The 20,217-nt window shown below is 40.5% G+C and overlaps 1 protein-coding gene across 3 annotated transcripts in view; it reads left to right on the forward strand.

The window, feature by feature from the left end:
* Gatad2b (GATA zinc finger domain containing 2B) overlaps positions 1-20,217 on the forward strand; it is a 68,299-nt gene that overhangs the window by 43,594 nt on the left and 4,488 nt on the right. Inside the window, exons 2-10 of one of the 3 annotated variants that reach the window (XM_051199354.1) lie at positions 3,558-3,893; positions 9,450-9,579; positions 10,209-10,340; positions 11,862-11,993; positions 13,583-13,753; positions 14,329-14,644; positions 17,588-17,790; positions 18,976-19,086; positions 19,230-19,347. In XM_051199354.1, coding sequence (XP_051055311.1) covers positions 3,559-3,893; positions 9,450-9,579; positions 10,209-10,340; positions 11,862-11,993; positions 13,583-13,753; positions 14,329-14,644; positions 17,588-17,790; positions 18,976-19,086; positions 19,230-19,347 — 1,648 coding nt within the window. In that variant the 5' untranslated portion in view covers position 3,558. The remainder of the gene's footprint in view (positions 1-3,557; positions 3,894-9,449; positions 9,580-10,208; positions 10,341-11,861; positions 11,994-13,582; positions 13,754-14,328; positions 14,645-17,587; positions 17,791-18,975; positions 19,087-19,229; positions 19,348-20,217) is intronic. The other 2 variants (XM_051199355.1, XM_051199356.1) reach the window with 2 other exon arrangements.

Genomic DNA, 20,217 nt, shown 5'->3' on the forward strand with positions numbered 1-20,217 from the left:
TCAAGTTATAGACAGTTTTGAGTTGCCATGTAGGTGCTGGGAACAGAACCTGGGTCCTCTGGAAGAGCAGCCAGTGCTCTTAACCACTGAGTCATCTCTCCAGCCTGGAAAGGGTTTTTAAGAGCCAGGAAAGTAAAAGAAAATTTTGTGTTTTTACTTCCTAACTCTCAATCTGAGTTAGGAAGAAAAGCAATATTCAGATTATATCTTAACTTTTGATGGTTTAAACAACAGCTTTTATATATTATGTAAAACAATTTGTAGTTAGTAAAAATCATGCTTGAATTTTGATCTTTATTGATGACTAGCAACTTGTAATTCTGGTAGTTGCTGGAGAGTGGCAGCATCATGCCCCATCTCCCAGACAGATGACAAGATCATAGAGAAGATAGCTGATAATCTAACAACGTAATAGAATATAAAGTAAGGTAATTAAATAGGTTAAATGCAGCTCTGCCTTGTGATTTTGATTTGTTTTTGTTTGGTTGGCTTTTGGTTTTTCAAGACAGGGATTCTCTGTGTAATAGCTCTGACTGTCTTGAAACTTGCTTTGTAGACCAGGCTAGCCTCAGACTCACTGAGATCTGCCTGCTTCTGACTCCCCTGGGATTAAAGGTGTGTCCCACCAACAACTAGACAATTGATTCTTCTTTTGTTCCTCTGTGTAGTTTTTGAATCTGTCCTGGAACTTGCTCTGTAGGAAGGACCAGGCTGGCCTCAAACCCAGAGATCCAACTTCCTCTGCCTCCTGAGTGCTGGGATTAAAAGTGTATGCTACCACCACCTGGTCCCTTTATACATTTTTATTGTAGGATTGGGAAGGGTTTATATGACAAACTTTTCGTGAGGAGATGTAACACATACATCTCTTCTTATATAGGGAGCCTATTGACAGACCAAAGTATGGATACCCCCCAAAGTCCACCTTAGTGAGGTTACTTACAGGAATATGGGTAAAGGGTTAGTTATGGGTGAGGGGTTAATAGCAGAAATTATTCAAAGACAGCTGCATCACCAAAGCTGGAAAGATGAACATAGTGCACAACCTTGAGCAGCTCAATAGGTTGGAAGTGTCCTTTCTGATGGCTCAGTTGGTCTGAGCATCTTTCAGGCAGCTCATCTGGTCTTTGTTTTTTTCTAGGCCAGTGGTTCTCAACCTGTGGGTTGGAACCCTTTTGTGGGTAGAACAATCCTTTCACAGGGGTCATCTAAGACTATCAGAAAACACAGGTATTTATTTATATTATGGTTTATAATAGTAGTGAAATTATGGTTATGAAGTAGCATTGAAGATTATTTTATGGTTGAGGGTCACCACAACGTGAGGAACTCTATTAAAGGGTAGCAGCATTAGGATAATTGAGAACCAGTGTTCTTTGCAGTTCTTTGGTCTCTGCTTCCAGGAGGTTTGGCAGGTCTGGAAGTGACTGTAATCTTTACTGCTTATATAGTCTAAAAAAGGAGGAGAAGAGGTTTGGTGATATTAGTAGAGATATATAGGAGAAAAGTCTTAAGTTTTGCTTTTTTAACTTTAGATTTCTGTAGAATTGAGGGCAGATAACAAGACTTTCCTGTATAATGTTACTTGAATGTACATTTTAGGGGGCTGACTATTTGGTATTGGTTAACCAATAGGTGTGCTCTTTCCAGGGTAAGACTATTTCTCTGGCTCACAGCATCTTTTAGTTGCCTGTTGCCTGTAGTTGCTTGTGTAGGGTTGTTTTTTGTTTTTTGTTTTGGTTTTTCGAGACAGGGTTTCTCTGTGGCTTTGATGGCTGTCCTGGAACTAGCTCTTGTAGACCAGGCTGGTCTCAAACTCACAGAGATCCACCTGCCTCTGCCTCCTGAGTGCTGGGATTAAAGGCATGAGCCACCACCTCCCATCCTGTTTGTATAGGTTTGAGACCTCTTGGACTTTCCCTAGCTGACATTAGCATATCTCTTGTTATCCTTGTTTAGCTCTTTTTTAAGGCAGTCCTGTCTCACCAACAGGACTGCCTTCTCACATTTGTTGGAGACACAACCTCATAGCAAAACTCCTTGTTTTTTTGGCTCTTAAATTTTTTTTCTTCTCCAATCCCTGAGCCTTAGGTATGGGAAATTATGTTGTAGATGGACTCTGGAACTCTGCATTTTGATGGATTGTGATTTTTCTGAAATGGTTGCTCTCTATTACAGAAAGAAGATTCCTTGATGCTGGATGAGGGTCATACTTACCTGTGGATAAAAGGACAATATTTAAAATGTAGTTAGGATAATGCTGGTTTATTAAAGTAATTTAATCCTGGCACTTGGAAAGGCATAGGCAGGCAGATACTGAGTCCAAGCATGTTCCCCCCCCCCCCCCAGTGAGTTCCAGGACTGTGTAGAGAGACTCTGTCTCAAAAAAATAAAATAATATATATTACATTTTAAAAATTTGCTTATAGGGGGTTGCATATACAAATGTATCTATTTGGATGTCAGAGGATTTCAGGAATCAATTCTTCCATGTGTGCTCTAGGATTGAACTCCGGTCATCAGGCTTGGCAGCAAGCACCTTTGTCTACTGAACTTGCTGCCTCTATTTGTAGTTGTTTCACTTTAATTTTTTAAAAATTTTATGTACATGCGTTTTGGCTACAAAGAGATCAGAGAGGGCTCTGTATTCCCTGGACCTTGAGTTTTACTGATGCTTATAAGCTGCCATGTGCTACATTGGGGTTCAGCTCCAGGTGTTCTTAATCACTTCTCCAGCCTGGGTTTGTTTGTTTGTTTGTTTGTTAACTGGGTGTGGCAATTTAGCTGACCTTAAATTCTAGATCCTCCTGATCCAGACTCTCAAGTATTGGGATTACATGCAAGCTCTGTTATATCACCCTTAGCTTGAATGTTTGTGCTTTTGCTTTTAATTTTTGCTGTTATCTTGTTTGTTTTGTTTTTCAAGACTGTGTTTCTACGTGTAGCCCTGACTGTCTTGGAACTCTCTGTAGAACCAGACTGGCCTGGAACTCACAGAGATCCAATTGCCTCTGCCTCCTCCTGAGTGCTAGGAATAAAGGCGTGTGCTGCAATGATTTTTTTGTTTGTTTGTTTTGGGGGGGGGTTGTCCCTCCCCCCCCCCCCCACAAAGTTTCTCTGTGGCTTTGGAGGCTTTCCTGGAACTTGCTCTGTAGACCAGGCTGGTCTTGAACTCAGAGATCTGCCTGCCTCTGCCTCCCGAGTGCTGGGATTAAAGGTTTGTGCCACCAATGCCTGGACAGCTACAGTTTTTCTTTTCTTTTTCTTTTTTTTTTTTAAAAGAACTGTGTACATGAACATAGTGTTTGATTTCACATACTTTTTTATAATTAAAGCCTTGGTGACTACAGTGTATTTGAAGTTTATTTTCATTACTGAAGTTGACAGGAGAAATAATACTGATATTGTAGGACAGTGATAGCATTGGTAATTAGCTCTGCTATCTGTAACTTTAAAGATAATGTTACATGAATTTTTTTTTCTTAATACTTCACACTTGTGCCTTTTGACCTACATAAGGAATTTTATTCTGATCTTTCGTGTTTTTCTTTCTTTAGGATGGATAGAATGACAGAAGATGCTCTTCGTCTGAATCTTTTGAAGAGGAGTTTGGACCCAGCAGATGAGCGAGATGATGTCTTGGCAAAACGACTCAAAATGGAGGGGCATGAGGCCATGGAGCGTTTGAAAATGTTGGCACTGCTCAAAAGGAAAGATTTGGCAAATCTTGAGGTGCCACATGAGTTACCTACCAAACAAGATGGCAGTGGTGTTAAGGGTTATGAAGAGAAACTCAATGGGAATCTCAGGCCTCATGGAGACAACAGGACTGCTGGAAGGCCAGGGAAAGAAAACATCAATGATGAGCCTGTGGATATGAGTGCCAGACGGAGGTATGGTGCAGTTCAATTGCCTCCAGAAATAGAGTCTTTAAAATAAACTTGTGAAAATGGGATGAATCCCAATGAACGGGAGGTGCTTTTCATCCTAAAGCTACCTTCTTTGTTTTTTGTATTTTCTTGTTTTGCAACAGGGTCTCACACTATAGCCATGCTGGTCTTGAACTTTTGGACATCCTCTTGCCTCAGTATCTCAGTGTTGGGATTACTTGTATGAGCTACCACATGATATCCTAAAGCTTCTTGAAAGAGGGTCTGTGAGTGTCCTCTGGTTTGAATTGACCATGAATTCCTCTCATTTCCAGGAGAAGCTAGGTAGCTCACATGGAGGGTCATAGTTCTTACCTGACATAAAATGATTATTTCTGTGGGCCAGAGATGTGATAAAATAATTAATAGCGTTTGCTCCTCAGTCATAAGGATTGGAGTTCAAATCCTGGCTTCCACATTTAATAGTTCATAGCCACCTATCCAGTTTAAGGATTTCAACACCCTCTTCTAGCCTTTGTGGGTATCTGCACATGTATCATCTTCTCTCCCTCCCTCCCTCCCTCCCTCTCTCCCTCTCTCTCTCTCTCCTTCTGGTTTTTTCAAAAGAGTGTTTCTATGTATAATAGTCTTGGCTGTCTGGAAATTCCTCTGTAGAGTAGGCTGACCTTGAACTCACAGAGATCCATCTGCCTCCCAAATGATCACATTAAAGGCATTTGTCATCACACCTGACGCTTTTTCCTTTTTAAAAAAGGTCACATCTGCCGGGCATTGGTGGCGCACACCTTTAGTCCCAGCGCTCAGGAGGCAGAGGCTGGCCTGATCTACAGAGCTAGTTCCAGGCAGGCTCCCAAAGCATTACAGAGAAACCCTGTTGGGGGGGTGGGGTGGGGGTAATTAATCTGGCCAGGTAGTGCTAATGCATGACTTTAATTCCAGCATTCAGGAGGCAGAGGCAGGTAGATCACTGAGTTTGAGGCCAGCTTATTCTACAGAGCAAATTCCAGGACAACCAGGGTAACATAGATAAGCCCTATCTCCAAAAGCCAAAATAATAATAATAAAACAAACCAAAAAAAAAAAAAAAAAACCAATCTTCACATCATTCTAGGAATTATCTATTTATTACATAGAATCTCAGATTCTATTATGTTAAAAAAAAAAAAAGCCATGGACCTGGCTTTTGTTGTGTTAAAGGAAAGCTATTCACACATGGTCTCTGCATTCTTGCTGTATCTATACCACTTCCCTACCCCTATACCCAGGTTCCTTTGTACACACATGCTCATTCCTATTCTCTCTCTCTTCCTCTCTCTCACCCCCCTCTGCCTTTGTCTCTTATACACACACATACTCCTTTCACAGGCCCCCTTTTGTAGTATCTGTGTAACCTCTAGTATCTAGAGGTAACCAAGGCTTGAATCTGCCTAGTTGTTAAATCATAGTGTGGACACCCCTGGTTTTAAGAGGACTAAGTTTATTAATAGCTCAGAAAAAGTTGGTAGAAGTAAGAATTATTTATTTATTTGCCCTTCCATTTGACTTTGTTGACTTTATACTGGCACTAATCCAAAGCAAGATCTTTATCAAGCTAGACTAATGGAAGAGTGAAAGGAAGGCGTAGTTAACAGTCTTACATGTGTTTTTTTTTTTTATCTTGATAGTCTTGTCTCAGAACTCTTAAAAAACAAAACAAGAAAAAAAAAGTAAAACATGAAATAGTTAATCTTTTTAATAGTATTTAGAAACCCTTGTAAAAACTTCAGATAAATTCCTTAGTGATCCTGGAAGAAATTTCCTTGGAAGCTACAGGTAGATTTGGAGAAATGTGGTATAAATAGATCAGCCGTTTATATTCATCAGGAAAGATGGTGTTGAACCGTTTATATTCATCAGGAAGGATGGTGTTGAAGGAATGAGAACATGTGCCAAGGAGGCTCATTTGCCCATAATCATCCAGCCTTTCAGAGCAAGTGAATGAAATACTAGATAGATTTTTTTTCATGTCTCAAAATAAAGCTATTTAAGTAATTCTTCATAGACAACATTGTTACATTGTGCTGTTTTAATTTATTTTAAAATCGGAATATGGTATTGGTCATGCAGCTCAAGAGTACAGTGTCTACTTAATGTGTAAGATGCCAGGATCAGCCCTGAAAACTTAACCATTCCATTTAATTTTATTTGTGGATAATGAACTTGGGAAATAAAATACATTGGATGTTGTGAGCGTTGAGTATAATAGCATCTATTTCTACTTCCTCAAGAGCTGTTCTGTAAGAAGGAGAGACATGATCTCTTTGATATGAATAAAAATAAGGCCACTAGATAAGGTGGCTCAGTGGTTAAAAGTACTGTTGCTCTTGCAGAGGACCTGGGTTGAGTTTCCAGCACCCACACCATCTGTAACTCCAGTTCTAGGAGATTCAACTCCCTCTTCTGACCTCTGAGGACACCAGGCATGCACGTAGTGAACATATATGTCTGTAGGCAACACTCAATACACATTAAATAAACAAATCTTTAAAAGAAAATGAAAGAATGAAAAGAAAAACATGGAAGGTGGAATTTGTAATGTAAAACAACTTTTTTTTTTTTTTTTCTTATTCTGATATGTGGTGGTACTTGTACCTATAGTCACCCATCTGCCACTGCCCTTGGATCCTAGAGCTGCATCATACCCAGGCAAACTTGTTTTGTTTTGTTTTATTACTGGGACAAGAATTAGGAGCTTTAAAGTAGGCACTAGTGGTGAGTACCTTTAATCCCAGCACTCAAGGGACAGAGGCATTCAGATCTCTGTGAGTTCGAGGCCAGCCAGGACTACAAAAAGAGACCCTGTTTTAAAAATCAAAGAATTAGGAGCCTATAGCCTCTGGGAATATGCCAGATTGAAGCACAAGTGGTGTTTAGCTTTAATCTTTTCACAGATAAAAGTTTAATACTTAAAAGCCTCCAGTAGAGATTTTAAAAATGCTGGACACCAGGCAATGATGGAACATATCTTTAGTCTAGCATTTGGGAGGCAGAGAGAGGCAGAGGTGGTGGATTTCTCAGTTTGAGGCCAGCTTGGTCTACAGATTCAAGACAGCCAGAGCTACACAGTAAAAAAGCTGTTGGACAAACCAAAAAAAAAAAAAAACAAACTGGGATGATGGGCTTTGCCTTATCTGTGTCATCTGTCTAATATGTGTCTGGTTGTATCTAAGCATAATATAATGTTTAGTGTTGTTTCTAGTGTAAGTTACTGATAATGTTACACAATTCCAAAATGTTCATTCAAGAATATTTCTGCCCAGCATGGTACTGAGTAGTCTCTAAGCAATAAGTGGCAATCATTTATATAGGGAATAATGTTTTACCTTAGAAACAGTCTTCTTACAGAATGCACTTACCTAGCCAAGACTAGAATTTCATAAAGCTGCTGATTGGTGAATCAAGGAGGGAATTTCCATACCTCATAATTGCTCACCGATAACAAACTTAGTGTGAGAGGATTAAGGAATGTAGAAATGACAAGTAAAACATGAACACAAAATTAAATTCAGGCACTTTATTTAGGTCTGTTTGGTCTAGAGAACTAAAAGCTCTTTCTCCCTCTAGTGGCATTTTTATTTCTGTAACTTCATATTCTCAGCTTGCTGTCTGACTTGTGGCTACAGTGCAATCCAGACACATTTACTAATTCACAAGGTAGTCATTTTCCTTACTCCCTCTCCTGTTTTTTTCTCATCCAAACTTAGTAGTAACTCAGATCTACCCTGTTGAGAAAAGTAAAGACTTATCTTAGTCATCAGGGATACTTGTTCAAAAGACTTCTTTAGGTGAAGCCTGGAATGGTGGCACACTGTGCTTATAGTTCTAGCCTTTAGGAAGCAGAAGCAAGAGGTGATCACTGTAAATTCAAGGTTAATATGAGCCAAGATGGTTCAGTGGATAAAGGCAGGTGTAACCAACATGATGATCTAAGTTTAATTCTTGGAACTCCTGCAATGGAATGAGAAATAGGCACATATGTATATGCATGTACAGATAATAAATTATTAAAATTAAAGACATAAAAGGCTTCTTGGGCCTACTTGATGGTAGACTACTTGTCTAGGATGCATAGAATCCTTATGTCCCCAAAGGACCTGAGTCCACAAAAAGAGAGAGAGAGATATAATGAATGGATAAGGTCTTAAAACATTTTGCAGTAAATAAGACCTACAACCACACCAACCTAACCTAGCCCTGTATGCTGTTTTATCACAGAAAACTGTAGCAGATTCTCAATGATAGAAGGCATGCTTAGGTATCTTTGAGGCCTGGAGTTCTATCCCCAGTTCTAACCACAAAAGAAATGGAGAAAATAGCTTCAGCCAGGCACAGTGTGCTGCATTTTTGAGATCCTAGAGCTTGGGAAGTAGAGGCCGGGAATCTTAAGGCCAGTCAATTGCATGAGACTGTCTCACAAACAAACATTTAAAACTCAGGACAGGTAGAAAACAACATTTGGTGATTTTTGAATGAAAGGCAATTAGATTTTTTCATGATCCTTTATATTTTGACTGTAGAAATATCTAGTGAATAGTTTTAGAAGGAAAAGAAGTCCATGTGAAAGATTTTAGATGTCAAAGTAGTTCCTGGCTAGTTTCTTTTCAGGGAAGATGTTAGAAACTCTGGCTAGTGTATCTTTAGTTTAGTCCTTTTCCAAGAGGCTGTATACCTTATAGTTGATAGTATTCACCTTCTCAAGTCATTGTCCATACCTTCTTTTGCCTTTTCTTTATGACTCACTCTTGACAGGATACACTATCACTTACCAGAACCATTTTATTAGTGTTAAAATGAGCTATTTCCTTTTTGTTCATCAGTAGATGATGACTACTTGCTCTTTTCTAGGCCTCTAGAGAAATAATTATTAATGCCAGCTCAATGTTGTGGTAATAGGGAAAATTGTTATAATTAAAATATGGTATTAGAGGACATAACTCAGTTTTTAATTTTATTTTTAAAACAAGGCTCATTATGTAGCCTGGCTGGCCTAAACTCACTATGTAGACTAGACTTACCTTGGATGTTAGAAGTAATTAAGGGTGTAAACCACCATACCAAGCATGTCATTTTTTTATGTGTGTAAGTATTTTGCTTGCATGGCTATATCTGTGTACTATGTGTATACAGTGTTCATGGTAGTCAGATCCCTGGGACTGAAGTTTATTGTAAGCCACCATGTGGGTGCTGAGAATTGAACCTGGGTCCTCTGTAAGAGCTACCTCTCTAGCCAGCCCTTCTCCTCATTCCCCAATTCTTAAAGCATCTCATCACTTTATATTTTTGTGCCTACAATTTGGGCCTGACAGATTAAGAATAGAAAAGTATTTTGCTAGGGTTTTGACCTCACTAATATCTTGGTGTCTTTATTCTGGGAATTGTCTCTTATCTTTTTCTTGCTGAGTCAGGACAGACCTAAGTTCCTTTGGATTTCTTTCTTTGTTGTAGTAAAGAAGTTTTCTTAACTTTTTAAGAACCTGTCATTGTTGGAAATACTGTAATTTTTTTCCTTTTCTCATCCAGTGAGCCAGACCGAGGAAGGTTAACTCCTTCCCCAGACATAATTGTTTTGTCTGATAATGAGGCTTCCAGTCCCCGGTCCAGCTCCCGGATGGAAGAAAGACTCAAAGCAGCCAACCTAGAGATGTTTAAGGTAAAAGAGAAAGGAAGTTGTTTTCTTCTTCCTTTTTGTTTCTTGTTTTTTTCAATCTCATGTTCCTTACATTCTTTTTAATTCCCTGGTTTGGTTCTATGTTATTGTTTTAATTTGCTTTTTGGGTCTAAATAACCACTTACTTCATAAGTTCTTCATACTTATTCTCCACAGTTTACACTCTTGAGAGGTAGCTGTTTAACTGAGCAGAAAAAAGATAGTTTGCTAAAGCACATTGTATCCAATATAATCATCTTTAGAAAATGAAATAGAACTTCATAATTTAAATCACAAAGAATAAACCCTTAAGTATAACAATATCCTTTACTCTACCCAGAGTCTCAGAATATAGAGGAATTCTTGCTTGTTTATTATATCTGTGTCGAATATGACTTTTAAAAATTTAGAGGACAGATTAAAAGAAAACATCTGATTGGCATTTATATATTGTCTGTAAGTACTTTCTGATTACTCCTGAATGCCACTCTGAAGAGCTACAAAGATCTAGTCACATCTTCATTTCTGCTTCTTATAGAAAATGAAAGTTTTAGAAGAGAAATATAGATCATTTCTTGTAGAAAGGGATTCTGGGTACTTGATGCTGACCTACAATCTCCGTGTTTCCTTAGGGAAAAGGCATTGAGGAACGTCAGCAGCTTATCAAGCAACTGAGGGATGAACTTCGATTGGAAGAAGCTCGACTGGTGCTGTTAAAGAAACTGAGACAGAGTCAGCTACAGAAAGAGAATGTGGTCCAAAAGGTAGCATTTCAGGATAGCAAGATGCCTCAGAGTTTAAGAGCGCTGGCTGCTCTTCCAAAGGACCCAGGTTCAATTCCCAGCACCCACATGGCAGCTCACACCTCAGTTCCAGTGGATCTGACACCCTTACACAGACATACCTGCAGGCAGAACACTAATGTACATATAATAAAAATAGATTTTTAAGAAAAAAATGTTTTTAAAAAGTAGTATTTCTAGAAAGAGGGAAAAAGTCTAGTTTGTGATTGGACTCCAGGTAGATTCACCTTTGTGGACCATTCTTCTATGGTTCTGTAGTTAGCTTCTCCAAGTAGAGAGACTAAAAAGTAGTAGTAATTTTGTTTTACTTTAGGCATTAATCAAGGAAAACCTTAAATTGGGATGGTGGTATATATACATCTCTTAATGCCAGCACTTGGAAAGTAGAGTTAAATTCATGCCAGGCATGATGGCACAGGCCTTTAATCCCAGCACTTGGAGCAGAGGCAGGTGAATCTCTGTGTTCGAGGCCAGCCTGATCTATGGAGTGAATTTCAGAACAGCCAGAGATAGACAGAGAAATGATGTCTTGAAGAAGAAAAGTTGAGGGAGCTGGAAAGGTTGCTTGTAGTGCCCAAGCTACTATCTGTTCCATGAATTGGGCAAAAGCCTAGAGATGGAAATAAAGAGACAAGACAGCGGGTCATTTGTTCAATGGCAATGTTGGAATGCCGAACGCCAAATGCCGTTTATTGAGCGGAAGAAACGGGCTTAAATACTGATTTACAGCACAGTGGAAAATAACAGGATATTTAGGCTTAGCTCCTCCCCACGACATGTGTGTTATCAAAACAGGAAGAGTTCCAATAACAGCTTTGGGGCAAGGAGTTCCAGCCAACAGCTTCAGGCTTGCACAAGGTGCCACGGGGGTCCATGCAGGGCCCTACAGTAGCTCAGCAGTTAAGAGCACTTAATGCTCTTGTAGATAACCTGGCTCTGGTTCTCAGTGCCAACATGGCAGCTCACAACCAGCTATTAGTACAGTTACAAGGATTTGATGCTCTCTTCTGCCCTTTTGACCTGCAGCCACCAGGTGGTATACAACATTCTACATAAGACATAAGTGAAGGCAAAACCGTATACAAAAGTGAGGGAGAGTGAGAGAGTGCACACAGCTGGCATATCGACACATGCCTTTAATCCTAGCATTTGGGAGCCAGAGCTGAGTGGATCTCTGTGAATTTGAGGCTAGCCTGTTATATATATCGATATCTAGGTCAGCTCAGGCTACACATAACAAGACCAAGTCTCAAAGAAACAAACAAAAAAAACCAAAATGCCATAATTTCATTTTTTCTCATCTTCTTTATCAGTAGGCACTTCACATTCGATCTTTATAATCATTAGGAGATTTTAAAAGCCTAGAACTTTACTGAATTTTATCTCTGGTTTTTGGGTTTGTTTGTTTTGGTGGAGGTAATTGCTTTGTTTTGTTTTGTTTTTTTTTTTTTCCATAGTCTTGTTTTCTATTTCCCCTTCCAGACTCCAGTTGTACAGAATGCAGCATCTATTGTTCAGCCATCTCCTGCACATGTGGGACAGCAAGGCTTATCTAAGCTTCCCTCCCGGCCTGGGGCTCAAGGGATTGAACCTCAAAATTTGAGAACATTACAGGTATATGAACCATGGTAGGATCTTGCTGTTGGAGCCATATATCTCTCCTGTCTTTATTGGAACTTTTGTGAATATTATAGAAGAATCTGAATATGGGGCCATCCTATCTACATAGTCCCTGACTTCCTTTAAAGAGACAGACAGACAGACAGACACAGAGAGAGACAAACAGACAGACAGACAGACACAGAGAGAGAGAGAGACAGGGTCTTGGAGCTTGAGAGATGGCTTAGCCATTAAGAATGTATGGAGCTCTGTTTGCAGAACCCACTTCAGGTGGCTGGTAAATTTCAGCATTAAGGAATCTAACACTCCTCTGGCTTCTTCAGGCATTGGCATTCACATGCATTTACATACATAGAGAGACACACATAAATAATAAAATAAATCTTTAAAGAAGATTTGGAGGGGCTGGGGAGATGGTTCAGTGGTTAAGAGCATTGACTATTCTTCTAGAGGTCCTGAGTTCAGTTCCCAACAATTGCATAGTGTCTCACAAACATATAGTGAGATCTGATGCCCTCTTCTGGCATGCAGGCATATGTACAGATAAAACACTATATACACAATAAATAAAAATTTTTTGAAGAGAAAATTTAAAGATGGCTTAGTGGTTAAGAGCACTAGTTGCTCTTCCATAAGACCTGGATTTAATTACTAGCACCCACAAAAAGCTTACTTCTTTCTGTAACTCTAATCTCAAGAGATCTAACACCCTCTTCTTATCTCCAAGGCCACCAGCTATGAACATGGTGCATAGATAATACGTGTAGGCCAAATATTCATACACATTTTTAAAAGTAAAATATTTTTTAAAAGGCAAAAACTTTCTAGCCATTAAGCAGCATTTAGAATAATGGCAGAGGTCCTGGAGAGAGGCGTCAAAGGTTAAGAACACTTAGTGATCTTGCAGAGGACCTGTTCCTACAACCCTCATGGTAGCTCACAGCCATCTACAGCTAGTTGTAGGAAATCTGGCGTCCTTTTCTGACCACAACAGTGCAGAAATGTGGAGCACAAACATACATGCAGGTAGAATATTTATCCATATGAAATGAAAAGTAAATAAATCTTTTTTTAAAAAGAGGTTGGATAGATGGCTCAGGGGTTAAGAGCACTGGCTGCTCTTCCAGAGGTCCTAAGTTCACTTCCCAGCAACCACATGTTGGCTTACAACCTTTTGTGAGATAAGATGCTCTCTTTTGGTCATACATATATGCAGATAAAGCATTAATATACATAAACTAAACAAATCTTTACGGGCTGCTGGTAGCCCACACCTTTAATCCCTATACTTGGGAGGCAAAGACAGGCAGATCTCATTGAGTTCAAGGCCAGCCTAGTCTACAAAGTAACTTCCAGGACAGCTTGTTAGACAAAATTATAAACACAGAAAAACCCTGTCTTGAGAAACCAAAAAAAGAAAAAAAAGTTTTTAACTTTTTATCCCATTGATTGTTAGACAAAATTATCAGATGTGTGTTCCCATGGTTCTACTTCCTGTCCATTGTAAGTAGTATAAGTAGTACCTCCCTTCTGCATTGTATGGATATTATGCTGTGAATTCTTTTCTTGTTCTTCCCCTATAGGGTCATAGTGTCATCCGTTCAGCAACCAACACCACCCTTCCACACATGTTGATGTCTCAACGTGTTATTGCACCAAATCCAGCCCAACTTCAGAGTCAACGGGGGCCACCGAAGCCTGGCATTGTACGAACCACAACACCTAATATGAATCCCGCCATCAGTTACCAACCAGTAAGAGCAAGCACTGGTATAGAAACAGAAAAATCCTTATTTGCTTTTCTTATTAAGAGCCACAGGTTTAAAGTTTTTGTATATAGAGAAACTAGGACAAATGAATGATTTGAGCCAGGCATTGGTGGTTCCTTTAATCCCAGCACTCGGGAGGCAGAGGCTGGCCTCGAACTAACTCACAGAGATCTGCCTGCCTCTGCCTCCCAGGTGCTGGGATTAAAGCCATGCACCACCAAAGCCCAGCTAAATAAATAAGTCTTAAAAAAAGAAAAAGAAATGAAAAAGAGATCTTAACCTAGGGATGAGAATGTGATGAAAATGACATAAATATAGTAGTCATGTATGAAATTCTCAAAAATAAATGTAGGCACATGACAGAAATCATCCCTGGTCTTTTTTTCAAGCAGGTTTAGCTTATAGGTGCCATCATTCTTTTTTTCTTACGTGCCAGGGTTATCTTTCAGTGGTGAATGGAAAGTTTGCTGTTTTGAAGAAGCTAAGCAGCCCAGACTGAGATCATGAAGTACCTGCTTAATATTAGTATTACCAGCCACCTGTTCTCTGTTCCCTTTCAGCAGTCAAGTTCTTCTGTTCCCTGTCAGCGCACAACATCTTCTGCCATCTACATGAACCTCGCCTCCCATATCCAGCCAGGGACTGTGAACAGAGTGTCCTCACCACTTCCTAGCCCCAGTGCCATGAGTGATGCCGCCAACTCACAGGCTGCAGCCAAATTGGCTCTTCGAAAACAGCTGGAAAAGACACTGTTGGAGATACCACCTCCAAAACCTCCTGCTCCTTTGCTTCACTTCCTGCCTAGTGCAGCCAATAGCGAGTTCATCTACATGGTAGGCTTGGAAGAAGTCGTACAGAGTGTCATTGACAGCCAAGGTAACACTTCCTTCTTAAGTCTCTAAGCAAGGGGTTGCCAAGCCCCTGGCAGAGTATTTAAGTGTTCCAGGGAACTGTGCAGTATTAAATAACTGCTCTTAAAGCTGGGCGGTAGTGTCCCACACCTTTAATTCCAGCACTTGGGAGACAGGTCAGCCTAGGACAGCCAAGACTGTACAGAAAAACCCTGTCTCAAAAACAAAACAAAGACTTAATAGTTTATTGTTTATAATCACACCACTTTGTAGGGGGAGGCAGAAGGATTGCTCCCAAGTCCAAGACCAACCTGGGCTACAGCTTAGACCCTGTCTTGATTTTATTTAAAGGATGGGGTTGGTGTCAAAACAGGGTTTCTCTGTGTGTAGCTTTGTAGACCAGGCTGGCCTGGAACTCACAGAGATCAGCTTGTTTCTGTCTCCTGAGTGCTGGGATTAAGGGTGTGTGCCACCACCACCTGGCCCTGTCTTGAAATCTTTTAATTTATTTAGTACTCCTAAACGAGGTGTATCGGCACATGCTTATATCCCCAGCACCGAGACTGAACTGTAAAATACTGAGAATTTGAGGCTAGCCTGAATGACATATATATCAAGACACTGTCTCACAAAGAAAGGTGGAGGTATGCATAGGTAACTAGTATTCAGGAGGCTGAGACTGGAGGAGTCTGAGTTTGAGGTCACAGAGTTACATAACAGACCTTGTGTCCAAATAAATTAAATCTGCCCCATTATTGCTACTGCCATACCATCTCCCATCACTTAGTTATACAAGCTGTTGGGGAACAATGTCTCAAAACAGAGGACTAGAGAGATGGCTCAGTGGCAAAGAGCAATAGTTGTTGCTCTTTCAGCAGACCTGGATTGAATTTCTAGCACCCAGGTGGGTGGCTCACCACCATCCATAACTCCAGAGGATCTGATGCCATCTTCTGGCATGACACCCAGGACACATATGGTAGATAGTCATACATGCAGGCAAGACACCCATACATATAAAAGTAAGTCTTAAAAACACTGTAGAATTTAGAGATGTAGTTCACTTGGTAGAATAGTTGTTTCTCCTGGTAGGTAGAGATAAGAGGATCAGATGTTCAGGGGTATCCTCAGATACATAATCAATTTCTAGATCACCCTGGAATACATAGAATCCTACCCCACACTACCACCAGAAAAAAATAAGTGGGGGAGGTGAGGGAGGGCAGTGTATGTTTTGTTGTTTTTCTCTGTTTCTTCAATGCACTGTTTAGTTCCTTTTTAAGAGTGTTTTCTCTGGCTCTGGAGTGTTGTAATCTATAATAGGCAAGTCAAAGAAAGGCATCAGGAGCTTGAAAGCAACAGTCACATCACATCCATTGTCAGGAAACAGAACAATGAATACATCTTGTTTAGTTCCTTTTTGTTTTGTTTTCTTGAAATAGGGTCTCACTCTATAATTCTTGCTAGTCTGGAACTATGTGTAGACCAAGCTAGCCTTGAACTCAGTGCATCTGCCCTGGCTTGGCCTCCATGGAGTGTTGCTATTAAAGGCACATATCACTATATCTGCTCTTTAGATGAATAGAATTTCTTTGTTCTGAGTTATTATATTCAGCCCCTGCCCTTTTAATGCTTCTATTTGAAAAACTGTATATACTTATATGAAAATAACAATGAAAGTCAATACTGAACCTGATGTTCACACCATGCAGTGTGATACTAACAGCCATTAATAATATTAAATTTCCAAAAAGTATCAGAAAGTCCCTAGAGGACTGACTAAGCATTAGCTATAAACAAATCAGTGCTTTCAGTTCAGCCAGGTATGGTGACTTATGCCTATATAATTCTAGCACTTGGACTACTAAGTCATGAGTTCTAGGCCAACCTGAGCTACAATGTGAAGCCTTCACAGCTGGGCAGTGTTGATACATGCCTTTGATCCCAGCATCGGGAGGCAGAGGTAGGTGGATCTCTGAGTTTGAGGTCAGCCTGGTCTACAGAGTGACTTCCAGGACAGGGTCCAAAGCTTTACAGAGAAACCCTGTCTTGAAAAACCAAAATAACTATTTAGACCCTGATAACTGAGTATTGTAAATATGATTTCTGTAAATGGAAAGTTCAGTATAAAGTGATGTTAAAAACAGAAAACAGCTGGGCAGAACTCAGGAGGCAGAGGCAATCTCTCTGAATTCAAAGATAGCAGAGCTCCAGGACAGCCTGGGCTGCATAGTGAGACCCTGTCTTAAAATAAGACAATAAATTTTAGATTCATTTATTGAATTTTGATGAGTGTTTTTCCTAAGTGTATGTATATCTACCATACTTGCCTGGTGCCCTCACTTCAGAAGAGTGCATCAGAGTCTCTGAACTGGAGTTATGGGTGGTTGTGAGCCACTATATGCATGCAAGGAGCCAAACTCCTATCCTCTGTAAGGGCAACAATGGACTTTTAATTGCTGAACTCCAGTTCCCTGAATTGTTTGGTTTGTTTGTTTTTGTATAGTTCTCTCCCCCCGCCCCCAGGATTTCTTTATGTAGTTTTGGAGCCTGTCCTGAAACTCACCTTGTAGACCAGCCTGGCCTTAAACTCACAGAGATCTGCCTGCCTCTGCCTCCCAAGTGCTAGGATTAAAGGCATGTACCATCACCACCTAGCTGTTTTGTTTTTTAATTTTGTTGGTGGGGAGAAAAGAGAACAGGGTGGAGGGTACCAGCAAACATATTGGGAGGTCAAGGACAGCTTTGTGAAAGTCATTTCTTTCCTTCTACCTTTACATTGGGTTTCAAAGATGGAACTCTGTTCTTTTAGGATTGCCCAGAAAGCACTTTTGTTCTCTGAGCCATCTCACTGACCTGTATAGTCTTAGAGTTAACAGAATTAACTTGTGGAAAAGATACTTAAATGAAGAGAAACGGAAGAGCTGGGAGAGGCACGCCACTAATTATTCTTTTTATTGGTATCTAGGCAAAAACTGTGCCTCACTTCTGAGGGTCGAACCCTTTGTATGTGCTCAGTGCCGCACAGATTTCACTCCTCACTGGAAGCAAGAAAAGAATGGTAAGATCCTCTGTGAGCAGTGTATGACTTCCAACCAGAAAAAGGCTCTAAAAGCTGAACACACCAACCGACTGAAAAATGCTTTTGTTAAAGCCCTACAGCAGGAACAGGTAAGAATTCTGGTTCCTACTCCACAGTCATCAGAACAGGTTTGCTTTTCTCAAAAGGCTGCTGGTTCTAGTTTTAGCGGGGTTACCCATGTAGTTCCATCATAAACCTAGGAACCTAGGTTTCTTAAAAAGCCATGTGTGGTCTCAAATACCTTTAATCCCAGAATTTAGGAGGCAGAGATAGGGGGATCTCTGTGAATTCAAGACCAGAGTGTCTATAGAGTTCTAGGACAGCTAGAGCTATGCAAAGAAACCCTGGGTGGGGGTGTATATCAAAACAACAGTAACAGAAAAGCACACCTTTTCTTGCCAAGTGTGGTGACATATGCCTTTAATCCCAGCATTCTAAAGATTGAAACTTGACTTTTCCATAGCTCTGAAGAAAGTCTCACCATTAGCTCTGAATGGCCTGTAACTTTTGTTTCCTCATCTTTTCCTCTTGAGAGCTGAGATTACTGGCATGCTCCACAACATCCAGGCCCTCTATTCTTCACTCGATTTTCTTGTCAAACAAATGGATTTTGGGGGAATTTGCTGCATACTTTCAAGTCTGTAGCTAAATGGCAAAGGAAAGAATGGATGCTCAAGTAGCCCAGTGGAGTTCAGCAGTAACAGAAGAATGTGAGCATTCCTTGATGCTCAGTACAGAATTAGTTTCTTCAAAGGGAATGATGTGTTAAGATGCTCAGATCCTTTTCTCTGTTCCATTTCCCACTCCACTAACCACAAGAGTCTTTAGGTAGCATCATAAGCCTGGTGGAAAATAGATAGGCAGGAATCAAAACTAAGATCCTAGTTTAATGGTAGAGCACTGACTTCCATATCTGAGGCTGTGGTTTAACTCAGCGCTCCATGTGCAGACATGAATGCATGAATGAATCTCTTTAAAAAATTAAAGAGATAAATAGGACCTTGATGATTCATTAGCTTTAATTATATTACCATCCATTGTCCTCCCAGTTATCCTCATGAGAGCCAGCTTTATGGAGAGAAGGGAATGCTTTTAACCAATAAAACATGTTGACTGCTTATACCTGGAGATCTCAGTGTAGCCATCTCACCATACTTTTTGCCTTTTCTAAATTACCGTAACTAGCTAGCATCATTAGAGATACAAGACCCTTCGTTTTCTAGTTAGAAAATTAGGTGCTGTCCTGTCCAATCTCGTCTAATAACTCCCAACAGGAAATTGAACAGCGATTACAGCAGCAGGCAGCACTCTCCCCTACTACAGCTCCAGCTGTATCCAGTGTCAGTAAACAGGAGACCATCATGAGACATCATACACTTCGGCAGGTGAGGAACTTTTCCCGACCATGCTTTCTCTTGGGGACTACACTTCTGTAGGAAATGGTTCTGTCCTCTTTTTGTCCTGTGCCTTTGTCTTCTACTTGAACTTAGGTAATGGCAAGGTTTCATCAGCTGTCTCCTTGTTGCAGGCTCCTCAGCCTCAGAGCAGCCTCCAGCGTGGTATACCCACATCTGCCCGCTCCATGCTTTCAAATTTTGCACAGGCACCTCAGTTGTCTGTGCCAGGTGGCCTCCTTGGTATGCCAGGTAAGATATCTCACCGGATTGACTAGTTAGTGCACAAATCTTTGCTTTAAGGATTTTGTATAGCTCAGGCTGGCTAAGCTTACTACGTAACTGAGGCTGTCCTACTTCTGCCACTCCCCCACCCAAGTGCTGAAATTGCAGGCATGTACCTAGCTTTAGTGGACAGTTCTTTTTGTGCACAGGACATACATGTAGTATGGGTGCATGTATAGAGGGTAGACGTCAATATTGAGTGTTACTCCTTGGGTACTACCCACTTGATTTTTGTGGTAGGGTCTTTTATTGGGCTCCAGCTCATGGAGTGGGTTGGCTGGCCAACAGGCTCCAGAGATCGTCTTCCCATTGCTAAGATTATGAGCATGCACTACCAAACCCAGCTTTTTTTGTATGGCTGCTGGGGATCAAGCTCAGGTCCTCATACTTGCATGGCAGCCACTTTGCTGACTGGGCTTTCTGTCTAGCGTACAATTCTTTTCTTTCTTGTTAGTGTATATGAGTATTTCACCTGCATGTATGTCTGTGTACCACTTGAATACCTAGTGTCCATAGAAGCCACAGTAGGGTGTCTGATCACCTAGAACTGGAGTTGCATGCATTTATGAGCTATCATGTGCGTACTGGGAATCAAACCTTAGTCCTCTGAAAGAGCAACCCCTTTAGGCCTGTTGTTCCTTTGCTGTTTTCTCCTCAGTATAAGTATTCTTGTTATTCAATAAATACATTTTTACTAAGTCATATAAGTGTGCTAGGACTTTGGTAGTGAGAACAGCAGGGTCGCCACCATTATATATTTAATCCTGATGTGCTTTCATTATAATGTGAGTTTTTATTTCTGTTGGCTAAAACAGTGGTATCTCCTGTCCAGCATGA

This window comes from Phodopus roborovskii, unplaced genomic scaffold, assembly GCF_943737965.1.
Source record: "Phodopus roborovskii unplaced genomic scaffold, PHOROB, whole genome shotgun sequence".
Classification (NCBI taxonomy): domain Eukaryota; kingdom Metazoa; phylum Chordata; class Mammalia; order Rodentia; family Cricetidae; genus Phodopus; species Phodopus roborovskii.